We start from the raw sequence: 16,741 nt of genomic DNA on the forward strand, positions 1-16,741 counted from the left end.
GCACCAGTATACTATATACAGTAAGTGTTATATAGGGGCCTGGTATAAAGACTGCACAGAGCAGGCTGCAGTGTAAAGTAATGGGGAACATGTTGGCGCTTCTCCTGGATAACATCTTTGTGTAATGTGCTGATATTACAGATCCGCTATGAGGAGGACGTGCTGCCGGTGGCGCTGCTCCCCTCCCTGGAGGAGCTGATAATTACTGGGAACCCTCTGGCAACACTCAGAAAAGGTAACGGGGTACAGAAGGAAGGCTGAGCTGCTGCAGCGCTTCTTGCATCGATATGGAGATCTATCCGTAAAAATGCCAGAAAACGCTTAGAAGTGCGAACAGGATCCTCCCGTTTCAGCTGAACTAGGCCTCATTCATAGCATACAGCCGGCATGAAGAACATGTGATGTAATGTAGACCCCTCCTACTGATCGCCGGACGATCCGTGTCACCGCGGCCAACCATGGACGATTCTTCGTTTGCTTATCGTTCCTTTTATGTAAGCATGAAAAGCCTGGCTCTCTCATTCGCCAATCGTTCGGATTAAACGCCGATCGTTCAGTCCTTCTCATCCCTCGTACGGCGAACGGAACCATCCGGTAAAAACAAACCATTTATGGCGGCTTCCACATCTGTGTCCGTTCCGCTCGGGGAATCCTGTGGCTGAACACATCCGTCTTATGATGGAAGCGAACAGCGGCGGACGGACCCCACTGACTATAACGGGGGCTGTTCGGCTTCCGCTCCGCCGTCCGGCATTTTACTTCTGATATCTGCGGTGAAACCTGCGAAACGCCAATCTGTGTGTTTAGAATGACTGCCGGAGTGAAGCAGCGAACTGCGACATCATTGGCTCCGGCGACCGATTTCTCACTCCGCCTGAAAGCACTCTAACGGGACGAAACACCCTTTCAATGCCAGTGACTGAATGATGGTATTATCTCCTGGGGAATATCCAAAGAGTGCGCAGCCGCTGCAGACGGAACGCCTCAATACGCCGAGGGGGACTGGACCCGGATATATGCGCCGCAGTACGCAGTTCTAGTTTGCGGGATGTCCATCCGCAGTGTCGCCCCCCACAGGCAGTACGTCCAATGGCAGAAATAACACAGTGCTACAATCTGTAAAGGAGTCTGGGATGTTACCGGGGAGGTTTGTTTTAACCTATTAAGGACCGAGCTCCGTAAATATACAGCGCTTGGTCCTGGGGTGTCACCCCCGGCCAATAATAAGAATATGGCGCGGGATTAAAGCTCCTGCAATCTTGGATATCAGAAGTGCAGAAGGCAGGCGTAGTTTTACCCGCTCCGCCTTCCCTTGCCACACAGCCCTGAATGATTAGGAAAAGATTACAGAATAAAATAAAAACCGCCTAAACCGCCGCCCTGTAATCCGCCGCCATACACATTATATATGAGGAGCGCGCTCCTGTGCGCCACTTTAGTGTAAATATGATCATTTTTAAAATAAAGATTTATACATTTTTTTAAAATATGTATATTTTTTTTACTTTTTTGCGCACATTAACCCTGATAAAATGGAAAAAAACTGAGAAAAGGAATAAAGAGTGGCCCTAAATGTGAAAAAAACACAGCAAAAATAATTTTGTCGAGCTGGGAAAAAAAAAGGACCATAAAACCACCACATGGGTAAAATCACTAAAAGGTGTCCGGACCTTTAGTACCGAAACCCGCTGGTTGTTAAGGGTTAATAGAGGGTAACGCCGCGTCCCGCTGGGCACATGTAAATCAACCTATAATTATAAGCCAGGCTGGTACTGCTGGATCGTGTTGTTCTGTAGCCTGGGGGCTCTGAGATTACTGATTTCCGTGTTTTCTTAGCGGCGCTGGGGTAGACGGACGGGCTGCTTTGCAATGTGTCTGAGATCAAAGAGCTCCATGTCGCCTGATTGTACTGTATAGACAGGTCTAGGTATTGGTTCTACTACCGTGTTTCCCCAAAAATAAGACACTGTCTTATATTAATTTTTGCCCAGAAGAGGCGCTAGGTCTTAATATACTTACCTAGCTGGCATGGTCCGGGTCCCTCCCGCTGGTCTCCCACATTCCAGCACACTTGCAGACCTCAGCCGCAGACAGAAGATCGCTTCCTGGTAACGGGGTTTGTAAACCCCGCCTCCAGGAAGCGATGGCTCTGATTTGTTCTCGAGCACCACCACTCAGCCAATCAGTGCAGCGCTCACATAACCAATCACAGCCATCACATTGGTTCATCAAGCGTTGCATTGATTGGTTTGCGAACCCCATTACCAGGAAGAGATCTTCTGTCGGCAGCTGAGGACTGCAAGCAAGCATGGGAGGGACCTGGATGAGCGTACTAGGTAATGTTTTGCTTTTTTGTTTTATGTAGTGTAGCTGGGGCTTATTTTAGGGGTAGGACTTATATTTCAAGCCCACCGAAATCGGGTTAGGTCTTATTTTCGAGGAGCAGGGTATATTCTTTGCCCTATTTACAATCCCGCTATGATGGCCCGTAATAACATGATTTACTCCTCATCTGATGAACGCGCCTCTGGGCTGCTCAGAACACTTGTGGAGTTAGTGAAGGTCCAGCAAAAAGTTCAGCAACTTTATTTTAACGCGCCGGATTGGCTAAAGCTGGACATGGTGCGATAACGGAGGTCCCCATTGTGGAACCCCACTGCTAATTAGTAGGAGCTCGGAAAATAGACTAATACTAGCAATGCAAACACAAGATGCGGCTCATAAGGAACCGTCTGCATCCACAGCGTTACGCCAAACCTCCAATGTCGATGGGAGAGGAGCGCAGAGAACAGCGCCAAACCGGGGCCTCAGGACGCCATCATATCAAATAGATCCTTATTGAGCTGTATCCATAGAAGATGTTAAAGTGCCCATCGTGCTCCTGAGGCCCCGGGTTGGCGCTGTTCTTTGCGGATGTTGGTTGTTTGGCGTAACGCTGTGGATGAAGACCGTACCTCATGTGGTGAGCTGCATCTTGTGTTGCATCTCTAATATTGTTCCCCTTAGTGTATAGAAATGTCTATAGTACCCAGATGTACACATCATGTGACTACAGTATATAATCGGCGGTGCCCAGTACCATGTGACTGTATAGGTCCTCCGACATAATCTATAGTGCCCAGATGTACACATCATGTGACTACAGTATATAATCCGCGGTGCCCAGTACCATGTGACTGTATAGGTCCTCCGACATAAGCTATAGTACCCAGATGTACACATCATGTGGCTACAGTATATAATCCGCGGTGCCCAGTACCATGTGACTGTATAGGTCCTCCGACATAATCTATAGTGCCCAGATGTACACATCATGTGACTACAGTATATAATCCGCGGTGCCCGGTACCATGTGACTGTATAGGTCCTCCGACATAATCCATAGTACCCAGATGTACACATCATGTGACTACAGTATATAATCCGCGGTGCCCAGTACCATGTGACTGTATAGGTCCTCTGACATAATCTATAGTACCCAGATGTACACATCATGTGACTACAGTATGTAATTCGCGGTGCCCGGTACCATGTGACTGTATAGGTCCTCCGACATAATCTATAGTGCCCAGATGTACACATCATGTGACTACAGTATATAATCCGCGGTGCCCAGTACCATGTGACTGTATAGGTCCTCCGACATAATCTATAGTACCCAGACGTACACATCATGTGACTACAGTATATAATCCGCGGTGCCCGGTACCATGTGACTGTATAGGTCCTCTGACATAATCTATAGTACCCAGATGTACACATCATGTGACTACAGTATATAATCCGCAGTGCCCGGTACCATGTGACTGTATAGGTCCTCCGACATAATCTATAGTACCCAGATGTACACATCATGTGACTACAGTATATAATCCGCAGTGCCCGGTACCATGTGACTGTATAGGTCCTCCGACATAAGCTATAGTACCCAGACGTACACATCATGTGACTACAGTATATAATCCGCGGTGCCCGGTACCATGTGACTGTATAGGTCCCCCGACATAATCTATAGTACCCAGATGTACACATCATGTGACTACAGTATATAATCCGCGGTGCCCAGTACCATGTGACTGTATAGGTCCTCCGACATAATCTATAGTACCCAGATGTACACATCATGTGACTACAGTATATAATCGGCGGTGCCCAGTACCATGTGACTGTATAGGTCCTCCGACATAAGCTATAGTACCCAGATGTACACATCATGTGACTACAGTATATAATCGGCGGTGCCCAGTACCATGTGACTGTATAGGTCCTCCGACATAATCTATAGTACCCAGACGTACACATCATGTGACTACAGTATATAATCCGCGGTGCCCGGTACCATGTCCTCGGACATCATCCATAGTGCCCAGTATGGACCATGTGACTCTGTAGCTGCTGGGATATAATCTGTGGTGCCCAGTATAGACCATGTGACTCTTGCAGCCACCTATATTGTTTCCCCCCTTTTCCGCAGGTGAGCCCCCATTACTGGGAAGCTTCCTCCAGCAGAGACTCGGGATCAAAGTGATTCGCAAGAAATCTGCCGGATTTCATAAACCTCATCTAATCATTCCAAGGAAAGAGAAGAGGAAGGTGAGCGGGGGCGGGGCTTATCACCAAGTATCGCTGGACGCACGGAGCAAGCAGCAGACAATGGCAAAAATTAGTATATGTGAATGTAGGGTGTGTGTGTGTATATGTATATATATATATATATATATAATATATATATATGTGTGTGCGTGTTTGACAGTATGTGTGATGGTATGTCTGTGTACAGTTATGCATCCCTCTGTATTTGGTTGCTTTCTATATATGTACCTGTGTATATACCTATCTGTATATGTGTATTGGGTATGATAGGCCACAATGCAGCTCTTTTTGAAGACTCCGTTCTCACTGGGCTGTGTATATTTTTGCAGCATTTTTTCATGTTTCCCCAACCTCTGTGTCTCCATGGTTACAGACTACAAGCATTCTATGTGTAGTCTGATCCTGCGGTCACCTTTTACCCCATTCCCCCTGTGATGATGCCCAAGTAACTTTTTGTTTTCTGGGTCCCTAATTGATCCGACTAAGTCTGTGATTGGCTAGAAGTTGCCGTAGCCCCTCCCACATAGAGCCAACTAACATGCTGCTCTCAGTGCAATTCAGACTCCTTTTGCCATTCCACAGACCCATACAAGTGTGTCTGCGCCAGAGTGCCCATACAGAGCCTATAGGGGTAAATACATGTATAGTGGCGGTCATATGATTTCCACTGAATCCCGCGGAGCGGTGGGGGGAGGGGCACGTGGTACAACCGCTTCCTCACAATAATCGTAAAGTCTGTATTTTGTCCTCCAAGGTCAGAACTCACATTCCCAAAATCCCTAAACAGCCTTTGATGTTGGAGTCCCTGTTATCCTCTTTTCCAAGACTGCCCCATCCTGAGAGTGATGTCACTGAATCTGTGATGTCATCAAGCCCTCTTCCACCAATCAGAAACTTGTCAGCGAGAAGCATGGATACACCCTTGGAGCAGAGTCAGGAGTGTACAGAGTCGTCTCAGAACAAGGAAGAGGAAATGAGCTTCAGCTGTGATCCGGATGTGGAGTCCGTGTTCATGACTCAGGTCTGTACTGTACCCAGAATTCGATTGCGACTGAATGTGGGCGGGGCTACAGCATGATTGACAGCTGAGTTCTCGCATTCTGTCCCGCCATAGTCTTGTTCAGGCAGATCACAACCTGCAGCAGGTTTGTGAGGAGGATGATGGTTGTATGCTGGCAGATACCAATAGGATAAATGAGTCTATGTGACATACACTAGAACTCCATTAAGTAAGTGAACCCTATAGGGACATCAGACGAGTGGTGGTGGTCTATAATTTGACAACTCCTATTTAATACATTACATCATGTGTGAGGTTGCCATGGTTCCTTGTTGTTTTTAGGTGGACAATATACCAGATTCTCCTGCAGAGACTCTCCGCCTCCGCAGCCCAAGGACCGCCCCCGAAGAGCGAGAATCAGCAACAGACAGGAAGACAGAATCTAAGAAGGTCCCAGAGAAGTTCAGAGGTTATGAGGAGCTGTTAGACGTTAGGACAGACCCTGCGTTCATAGAACCTGTGGGTGAGTGATGGATGGGCGGCGTAGTGACTCCGGTCAGGCAGATGTCACTAGAAGGACAGCAGGGGGAAATATTAACCCCTTCAGGAACAAAGATATTTCATTTTTTTAAATATGTGTTTTTTTTAGCCCCGCCTTCCAAGAACTATAACTTTTTAAGTTTTCCATTGACAGCCGTAGGACGACTTGTTTACACCCTCTGACTATTATATATGTGCTCAGCTGTGAGCGTGGCATCTAAACCCTTAACTACCGCTAACTGTCAGAGTTAACTTTCATCACTGCAGTTACTGGCGGCTGTCAGAAGTCGGTGGTAGCTGCCGGGTATGGAGCGGACTCGGCTCTCTACACCCTTCACAGTCGCACAACATAAAGTTCTATTAGGTTGTGAAGGGGTTAAAGGCTTTATAGTGATTTTCTGGCACAAAGTCACACATTATGATGCACGCCACGTTTGCTCAATGACATGCGAGTTTTTGGCCATTTTGCGCTTCTTTTGCCACTTTTGAAAGGTAAAGGATGTTTAGTGTGACTTCCAGCTGTGATGTCTGTATGTAGGGTGCATCATAGTTACCTGCCCAAACCTTACAGGTATACAGAACAACGTGCGGGCCCTGGAGTACGCCCTCAGGCGTCTGCTCGTATATAGGGACTACAAACCCAAACTTCACAGTGTCCAGAAGCCATATGTCCCCCAAGAGAGCAAGGTAAGTGTTCATGCATATAGCAGTAAGAGGGAGATAAGCAGCTGGTAGACACCGCTGATCACCATTTTATAGGACATGGGTTGAACTAAACTACATTAAGCAGACACACAACATTACTTATCCTGTACTCATCCTAAGCTACACCTGCATTATCCTCCAGAGCTGCACTCACTGTTCTGCTGGTGGAGTCACTGTGTACATTATCCTGTACGGATCCTGACTTACATCCTATATTATCCTCCAGAGCTGCACTCACTATTCTGCTGGTGGAGTCACTGTGCACATACATTACTTATCCTGTACTGCTCCTGATTTACATCTTGTATTATACTCCAGAGCTGCACTCACTATTCTGCTGGTGGAGTCACTGTGTACACACATTACTTATCCTGTACTGCTCCTGATTTACATCCTGTATTATACTCCAGAGCTGCACTCACTATTCTGCTGGTGGAGTCACTGTGCACATACATTACTTATCCTGTACTGCTCCTGATTTACATCCTGTATTATACTCCAGAGCTGCACTCACTATTCTGCTGGTGGAGTCACTGTGTACATACATTACTTATCCTGTATTATCCTCCAGAGCTGCACTCACTATTCTGCTGGTGGAGTCACTGTGCAAATACATAAATTATCCTGTACTGACCTGAGTTACTGTACATCCTGTATTATACTCCAGAGCTGTGCTCACTATTCTGCTGGTGGAGTCACTGTATACATACATTACTTATCCTGTACTGATCCTGAGTTACATCCTGTAGATCTTTTTATTATAAAAGTGAAAAACATAACAATAAACAGAACATAAATATCGCTCACTTGGCATAAACATAAAACCAAAACAAAACCAAATCATCACTTATATTAACTGTACGTTTGCCTTACTTCAGGACAAAGGAACGAAAGCAAAAGGTCCATCTGGTCCAAATAATACACACAGCACACTACACCAACCTGCACTCCAAAACTACACTCACTCATCCTCACCAATACATATACACTACATACTACATATAACAATATACCCACATGTAAGAAAACATCCCTAACTCACAGGATCCAGCCGGAAATCCCAAAAGAAGAAAGAAAATATGACTAATAACCGAAGCAATGATGTAATAATAATGCAAACAACAATAACAAAAGTAATAATAATAACAATAATAACAACCCAATACCTTTTTTTTTTTTTTTTAAATGCCCACCACCTAAAGAATAAAACCCTACATAATCCTAAACTAACCCTATACCCAGACCAAACCACCACACACCCCAAACAACCCCCTACGGTGCAGCCTGGGAGCCGCGCCTGCATCCCAAGTCCGTGCTCAATGTCTATGTCCAGGACGAGCCGAGCTGCACCGCATACACACACCCTGCCCGCCGCAGCCTGAGGGCCACGCCCGCACCAACAGTCCGTGCCCAGTGTTCATTGTCCGGGACGTGTCAAGCTACGGCTGAGGCATAAATCCCCCCCCCCCTCCCCCCAATAAACCCCCACCCAACCTATCTATAACCCCTAGCCCTATATACAAAACAAAACATATAACATCTCTTATATTACACAACTACAAACCAACACTACATATTAATACCCGAAAGCCTAAGGCTCAGTTACCTGCAGCCGTACATACCTCATCTTTGACCGAAAACAAAAACTCTACTAGTGTCACACTCAGCCCTCCACCAGGACTGGATATGATAAGCCGGCCACCGACCAAATAGAGAGAAACTATCCCTATAGTTAATCTGTCCCTACAATGTCCCTACTCCTTCCCTAAAACTTACCCTCAGAGAAACTGTCCCTACCTCTCCCTATTCTGTCCCTACAAAGACCCTAACAATAAGAAGACTGTCCCTAACGAAATACAAACCCTCTCCATAGGAGAGAGGCCTTAGTCGTGCCCAACCTCTCATAATCCAGAGAGCGCACCTTCACCAGGTCACCCAGGATGTTCCTATTCACCTCATCCGCGGGGAGGATTTTCTCTTCCGTCGAAACTAGACACCGTGCGTTCCAAATGTGAAACCTGACCACTAGGCTGACTAAGAATAAAGTGCACCGGTCCCTGCCACCAAGGTCCCCGAATGCCCCATAGACCCATTCCGCATACGAGAGGCGTGCCAACCTGGGCCAACCAATGGAGGCTCCCACCCGTTTGTACACCTCTGTATTAAAGGGACACTGAAGCAGGAAATGCTCCATGCTTTCCAGTACGTTGCTGCACTCCTGGCGGGGGCAACCCCTATCCACCAGAGGCCTGCTCTTCAAGTTGCCCCTTACATACAGTCTCCCGTGGAAACAGCGCCAAGTCAAGTCCCAAAACTTCAAGGGGATCCTGTCAGAATTCAATAAACGTAACCCTCCCTCCAGGTCCCGACTTGGGCAGTCCTTGAGCGCCAGGGGCTTCTGGAAATGGGTCAACAGAACCCTCTTATCGAGGAGTTTCCTTGACAGAGTTCTGATCTCCCACATCCCCAGACCCCACCGACGTATCATCTTCAGAACCACGGTAGCATAAGCCGGAAGATGCCCGTGCGGCGTGCGAAGATCCTTCACTCGCCCTCCTGTCTCCCATTCCTGGAAGAAAGGTCGAAGCCATCCCCAACAGGAGAATACCCACGGAGGAGCCCTCTCTTGCCAGAGGTTGCCTATATTGATCTTAACAAAGGTGTTTACGAGAAACACCACGGGGTTGACCATAGATAACCCCCCTAGTCTCCTCGTGCGATATGTGACATCTCTCCTAATTAGGTTCAACCTGTTCCCCCACAACATTAGGAAGAACAGGTTGTAGACCCGGGTCCAGAGAGGCTCTGGCAAAATGCATACGCTGCCCAGGTAGATGAATAAAGGGAGCAGGTATGTTTTGATCAGGTTAACCCTTTCCCGAAGGGTCAAGGACCAACCCTTCCACTGGGCCACCTTCTGAGTGGCACCATTGAGCCTGACCACCCAATTTTGCATGGGGTAATCTCCCCGGTCAAATTTGATGCCGAGAACTTTAGCCGAGTCCTGGGGCACTGGAAGGGTGTCTGGGAGACTAAATGTAGGATCTCCCCTTCCTAACCAGAGACTTTCGCACTTATCCCAGTTGATGCCGGACCCGGATGCTTCCGAGTAGCGATCCACCTCTGCCATCACGTACTCTGCCTCCCCCCTCGAGGAAACAAAGACGGTGACGTCATCAGCGTACGCTGCCACCCTGAGGGCGGCTTCCGGCACCGCCCGATCCATCCCGACCCCCGCCATAGGCCCACCATCAATCATCCTAAGGAAAGGATCAATGGCAAACACGTACAGCAAGGGGCTCAGAGGACAACCCTGACGGACGCCAGACCCAACCTCAAATGGGTGGCCGACCCAACCGTTCACTAGCGGGAAAGTCTCAGCCCCTACGTACAATGTCTTGAGCCAATTGACAAACCCCACTGGCAGGCCATATCTCAGAAGAACAGACCAGAGGTACTCGTGATTAACCCGATCAAACGCTTTGGCCTGATCCAAGGACAGCAGGTACCCCTCCCAGTGACCAGCCCTACCCTGCTCCACTGCCTCCCGGACACCTAGAACAGCACTAAAGGTGCTACGGCCTGGAACAGAGCAATGCTGGGCGCCCGAGAGGAGCCGGGGTGCAAACTTGACCAGCCGATTAAACAGCACTTTTGCCAGAACCTTCCTGTCCGTATTGAGAAGCGCTATGGGACGCCAGTTCTCAATACGGCTCGAGTCTTTACCCTTTGACAGAAGGATCAAAGCCGACCTCCTCATTGACTTTGGGAGAGTGTCCGAGGAAAGACACTCATTGAAAACCTCAGTCAAGAGGGGACTCAAGAGGTCCTTAAAGGTCTTATAGTACTCAGATGTTAAGCCATCCGGTCCTGGCGATTTTTTGAGCGCAAGCCCATCAATCGCCAGTTTAACTTCCTCTATGTTGATCTCCTCTGTCAAAACATTAAGGGAGATGTCATCCCCTGGCTCAGGAACAGCTTCAGCCAGGAAAGCCGACATCACATCTCGATCTAGATCCCTCTTTCTCAAAAGGTGCGAGTAGAAGGATCTGATGACTTCCAGAATCCCTGATCTGGACCTGTTCAGAGATCCCGTACCGTCGATCAGTCCAGTGACAACTTTACGATTCACTGACATCTTGCAGTTTCTGTAAGGGTCAGGTGAGTGGTACTTCCCGAAGTCCCTCTCAAAAACCAAAGATGCGTGCCTATTATACTGACACCCTTTGAGCAAAGACTTCACTCTGGAGATCTCCTCGCGGCTACCTCCAGTCGAGACGAGATGTTCGAGTTTCCTCCTCAGGCCCTGATAAAGACGGTACTTACTCAGGCTCCTGAGGCTAGAGAGCTGGCGGAAGAACCTCGCCGCCCTGATCTTGAGCATCTCCCACCACTCTGACTTACTGCTACAAAGATCCAGTAATGGTACCTGGCTCTGCAGAAAATCCTCAAAGGACTGTCTTATCTCTGCTTCCTCCAGGAGTGATGAATTCAGCCTCCATAAGCCTCTACCCATCCGGGGGGTCTCTGCAACATTCAGGGAAAACAAAATCAGACAGTGGTCAGAGAATTCCACCTCAACAACAGATACTGGTGAAGAGATGGCTTCCTCCTTCAAATAAAACCTGTCTATTCTAGACCTGCACTCGCCTCTATAATAGGTGAAACCCGCGTGGCCTGGGGTGTGCCGGATGTGGACATCCACCAGGCGAGCTTCGCTAGCTATGCTATTAAGCGCGACGCTATCATAAGTCAGCTTGCCTAGGGAGCCTCCCCTGTCACGGGTCCTCGTGACTGCGTTAAAGTCACCCCCAAAGATCACCTGCCGACTGGTAAAAAGGTACGGCTTGATCCTCATAAAGAGATCCTTGCGGTCCCGCTTGGTTTGGGGACCGTAGATGTTGATTAGCCAAAGCTCTTGTCCCTTCATGAGAACATCCAGGATCAGGCACCTCCCTATTTCTAACTCGATAACCCGTCGGCATTCAACCGCTGCGGTAAAAAGTACCGCCACTCCGCTATATGGCTCGGCCGCAAGAGACCAGTAAGATGGACCAGACCTCCATTCCCTCCTTGCCTTATGCACAGCTGCCAAATTTGGCAGCCTGGTCTCTTGCAAAAACAAAATGTCGGCTTCAACGCGGCCGAGAAAATCAAAGGCCGCAAATCTAGCCATATCAGATTTAATGCTGGCAACATTAATGGATGCCAGCGTCAACGGAGTGGGTGCCGCCATCATTGGTGATCGAGTTAGATGGCTTTCTTCTTCCCACCCCCCTTCTCATCAGGGTCTGAGGATGACCCCTTGCCACGTTTCTTGGACACTGAAAGGTCCATGGCAAGGGGCTCCTCAACCTCGTCCTCCTTGCCACTGGGCTCTGGGCCAGCCCTCCCCCTGGAGGTCACCAAACCCCCACAAGAGGAAGGCTCAGCACCCCCTGTAGGCCCCACGCTTGTCCTGGACACCTCTGCCTCCTCCGAGGACGAGAGAGCTTGGTACCTGTTGGAGAGCCCAACAAGAGGAGAGTTTGGATTGCCTTCCTGCACCTGGCCCGTTGCAGGGGAAGATTTCCCTTCCCTTTTTTTCATTTTCTTGGAGCCCTGCTTGCGCTTTTTCTTTTGCCACTCATCCTTGCCCTCACCCACACTTTCATAGTGGGAAGAATCTGAATAAGTGGCATCCTCTTCTCTTTGGATCCTCCGGACCTCCTCATCCAGCTCCCTGTCCCCTGGAGCCTCAGCCACATGATTTGCGTCGGGAGCAGGGGCCAGCATTGACCCACCTGCCACCTGGGTTTCCACCAGCTCCCTGCCCCTTCCGCGCTTCTCTTGGCGCCTTAGCTTGGCTGCCCCAGCATGTTTGTTCCTCCTTGGCTCCTGGGCTCCATCGCCTCTGCTGGTCCCCTCCCCTGCAGAAGCAACCTCATGGCTCTCCTCCGCTGGGGCCCTGACCGCATTGGCGAAAGAGCGCGGACAGCGACTGAATGGGTGACCGAGGTCACCACACAGGTGACACCTAATCTCTGTACAAGATGCCGCAAGATGACCTACCTCGCCACACAGAGCGCACTTGATGACATTACAGGCTGCACTCAAATGTGTGGGGTCGCCGCACTTGTGACAGAGCTTCGGCTGCCCCTGGTAGAAGGCCAAGATACGATCCCTGCCAAGGAAGGCCGCGGATGGTATGTGGGCCACCGAATTCCCTGAACGCTTAAGTTTTACCATAAACGTCCAGGCTCCGGACCAGATGCCGTGCTCGTCCCGGTTCTTATTGGGCATATCCACCACCTCTCCGTACCGACTTATCCAAGTCATGATATCATAACAAGAGAGGGACTCGTTACGAGTCAAAACGGTCACTCTCTTGACTCCAGTCTGGCGGGTTACCACTTGTGCAGCGAAACCGCGCCAGCCGGGCTCGTCCTTCATCAGCTCATAATTCCCCCAGAAGAGCTCCAGGCCCTCCGGGCGAGCAAAGCTGATGTCGAACTCAGACGTGCCGTAAGGATGGATCAGGGCATAGATGTCATTTGCCCTGAAACCCATCTTCAGCAGAAGCTCCACCACCTTACTCCTGGATGGGCACGCGTCATTGCCTCTCCACTGAAGACGAGCCACATTCCTACGGCCAATGTCCTGCCCGGTTGTCGGCAGGGACCAGACGGTCTCCCCCCTTTGTTCTCGGAAGGCACCAAGACCATGTCTCTCCACCCAGAGAGACAAATCCACAACTCTGCCCCCTACATTCATCGAGCTCTCCCCCCTCCTCAAGGCCTCCAGGAGGCGCTGTTGCAAAACGCCGTCCCCAGAGCCCAAAGACGAGGAGGACGCATCCCCCCCCTCCCTCCAGCGGCGACACTGGCATAACTTCTACCAGCTGTTGTCGCCGCTGGAGGGGTGACTGGATCCTGGCCCATCCCCTGACTACTACCCGAAGCCCCACCCTCCTGTACAGCCGATGTCATACCTCCCGGGGGATTGGGGGCATCCTGAGCTCCCGAAGCCTCTGCGGGAGCGGAAGCGGGAGCAGGGGTAGCACTAACGGTTGTCCCATTCACATCATTCAGACATTTCTTCCCTTTTGTTGGACCAGGACCTGCTTCACCTTTTTTCTTAATGTTACACTTTCCAGCTGGATGAGGCTGGAGACCAGCACTGAAAGAGTTAGCCTTAAGTCCAACATTATGCTCTGTAGGAGCTGTTCCTGCAGCTCTAGCTCCGTCCATTTTCCCGGCCATTCTGGGACTTGCAGTTCTTTTTACCTGCTTATTTGTTATGACGTTACCATCATGATGGGTGGGAGGATCGGCAGACTTGGCCACCACCCACTGCGCCCCCTCTACACCTGACAGGCGTTTTAGGGACACAGGAGGGACAGCCAAGCCGCCACTGGTGGAACCTGATGCCGGACTGCCCCCCCCTCCCACTGGAGGGCAACCATCAGCACCAGCACCTCCGGATTGGCCGTGACCCCTCATTCCATCTTTCCCACGGACCTTCTCTGCCTCCTTATTGCCTCCATTCCCACTACTGGCACAAGCAGAAATGGAGTTTTGGGCCGCATTAACCCTCTCTTCCCCAGTCCCCTGCACCGGACCCACTGCAGAGCCCGGGACTAGGGGTATACCAGGGCTAGCACCCCGATCTGACTTTGCGGCCGGACCGGAGTGCTTGGTGACGTACACAAACCTCTCCTGCACGGTGGTCTTCATCTTTTTTCCTCTTTTCTTTTTGCCCACAGATGTTCCTTCAGGCATGTCGTCACCAAAGTACATATTGTGCATTCTTTCTGGGGACTCCTGCAGCATGATTTGCTGCATGATGAGGGCCCCCTCACCGCTGCTGCTGTCGCTGTCGTCGTCCGCGTCCTCAGCATTGGACTCCTCCGATGTGGGGGGCAGGCTAACCTGCTCAGCAGGAATGCTGCTCCCTGCAGTTCCCCTCTGCTGTAGGGACGGCTGCTCCCCAGAGCATATCGCCATCCCCTCCTGTGGATCCTCTGACTCATCAGAGCTGCTGTCGCTGCTCACATGCGCCATTCCAGCAAATCGCTCATCATTTAGGAGCTTCTCTTTAAACGGGCCGCTGGCTTGGAGTATTCTATATCTCTCCTCCTTGTAGTAATCCACGGCCTCCTTGCAGGCTTTAACTCTTTCTGCTGCTGTAATCTTTTTTCTTCCCTGTGGGGCTTTGTCTAGATCGCTCAGGGCAGTCTGCAGTTCCCTGCGATACTTCTGCAGCTGCCTACCAACCTCCTTATAGTCTTTTATGTTGGCAGCTATCCGAGATGCCATGGCAGTAACAGATTCACCTTTGCTGCGCTCTCCCCAGCTGACACTTGTGGGTGCCTTTGCAGCACTCACCTTGGCTTTAGTTTGGCTTCGGGTTTTCCTATAATCCACGTCCTCCCGGGGAGTCTGGGTGACGCTGCGTGGACCCCGACTGGATCCTCTCCCCTCCTGGGGTTCATTCCTCCCCCCTCTCGACCGAAGCCGGAGGGGGGAAGCACGGCATTCCATGGCAAATGTAGCCCAGAAACGTGCACTTGTTCCTGGGCTCTCAGCAAGGTCTCCACCCAAGAAACAGACCACACCCTGGAACCAGCAGAGCTCTCCAACACACAGCCTTCCTCCAGAGATGCACTCACTATTCTGCTGGTGGAGTCACTGTGTACATACATTACTTATCCTGTACTGATCCTGAGTTACATCCTGTATTATACTCCAGAGCTGCACTCACTATTCTGCTGGTGGAGTCACTGTGTACATACATTACTTATCCTGTACTGATTCTGAGTTACATCCTGTATTATACCCCAGGGCTGCACTCATTATTCTGCTGGTGGAGTCACTGTGTACATACATTACTTATCCTGTACTGCTCCTGAGTTACATCCTGTATTATACTCCAGAGCTGCACTCACTATTCTGCTGGTGGAGTCACTGTGTACATACATTACTTATCCTGTACTGCTCCTGAGTTACATCCTGTAGATCTTTTTTATTATAAAAGTGAAAAACATAACAATAAACAGAACATAAATATCGCTCACTTGGCATAAGACAAACATAAAACAAAATCACTTGTGTTATCTGTACTTTGCCTTACGTCAGGACAAAGGAACAAAAGCAAAAGGTCCATCTGGTCCAAACAATACTACACAGCACACTACACCAACCTGCACTCCAAAACTACACTCACTCATCCTCACCAATACATATACGCTACATACTACATATAACACATGTAAGAAAACATCCTTAACTCACAGGATCCAGCCTGAGATCCCAAAAAAAGAAGAAAGAAAACGACTAATAACCGAAGCAATTATATAATAACAATAATGCAAACAATAACAAAAGTAATAATAAGAACAACGCAATACCTTTTTTTTTTCTATATATATATATATTTAAAAAAATTTTTTTTTTTTTTTTTTTTTGTTTTTTTATAATGCCCACCACCTAAAGAATAAAACCTTACATAATCCTAAACTAACCCTATATCCAGACCAAACCACCACACACCCCAAACAACCCCCTACGGTGCAGCCTGGGAGCCACGCCTGCATCCCAAGTCCGTGCTCAATGTCTATGTCCAGGACGAGCCGAGCTGCACCGCATACACACACCCTGCCCGCCGCAGCCTGAGGGCCACGCCCGCACCAACAGTCCGTGCCCAGTGTTCATTGTCCGGGACGTGTCAAGCTACGGCTGAGGCATAAATCCCCCCCCCCCCCTCCCCCCAATAAGCCCCCACCCAACCTATCTATAACCCCTAGCCCTATATACAAAACAAAACATATAACATATCTTATACAACACAACTACAAACCAACACTACATATTAATACCCGAAAGCCTAAGGTTCAGTTACCTGCAGCCGTACATACCTGATCTT

The 16,741-nt window shown here is 49.4% G+C and overlaps 1 protein-coding gene across 4 annotated transcripts in view; it reads left to right on the forward strand.

Moving 5' to 3' along the window:
* Positions 1-16,741, forward strand: part of XRRA1 (X-ray radiation resistance associated 1) — a 55,476-nt gene that overhangs the window by 29,282 nt on the left and 9,453 nt on the right. For all 4 annotated transcript variants that reach the window (XM_066588361.1, XM_066588360.1, XM_066588362.1 and 1 more), the window contains exons 12-16: positions 142-235; positions 4,475-4,593; positions 5,348-5,614; positions 5,936-6,116; positions 6,705-6,820. In XM_066588361.1, the coding sequence (XP_066444458.1) occupies positions 142-235; positions 4,475-4,593; positions 5,348-5,614; positions 5,936-6,116; positions 6,705-6,820 (777 nt within the window). The remainder of the gene's footprint in view (positions 1-141; positions 236-4,474; positions 4,594-5,347; positions 5,615-5,935; positions 6,117-6,704; positions 6,821-16,741) is intronic.

Source organism: Eleutherodactylus coqui, chromosome 1 (assembly GCF_035609145.1).
Source record: "Eleutherodactylus coqui strain aEleCoq1 chromosome 1, aEleCoq1.hap1, whole genome shotgun sequence".
Taxonomy (NCBI): Eukaryota; Metazoa; Chordata; class Amphibia; order Anura; family Eleutherodactylidae; genus Eleutherodactylus; species Eleutherodactylus coqui.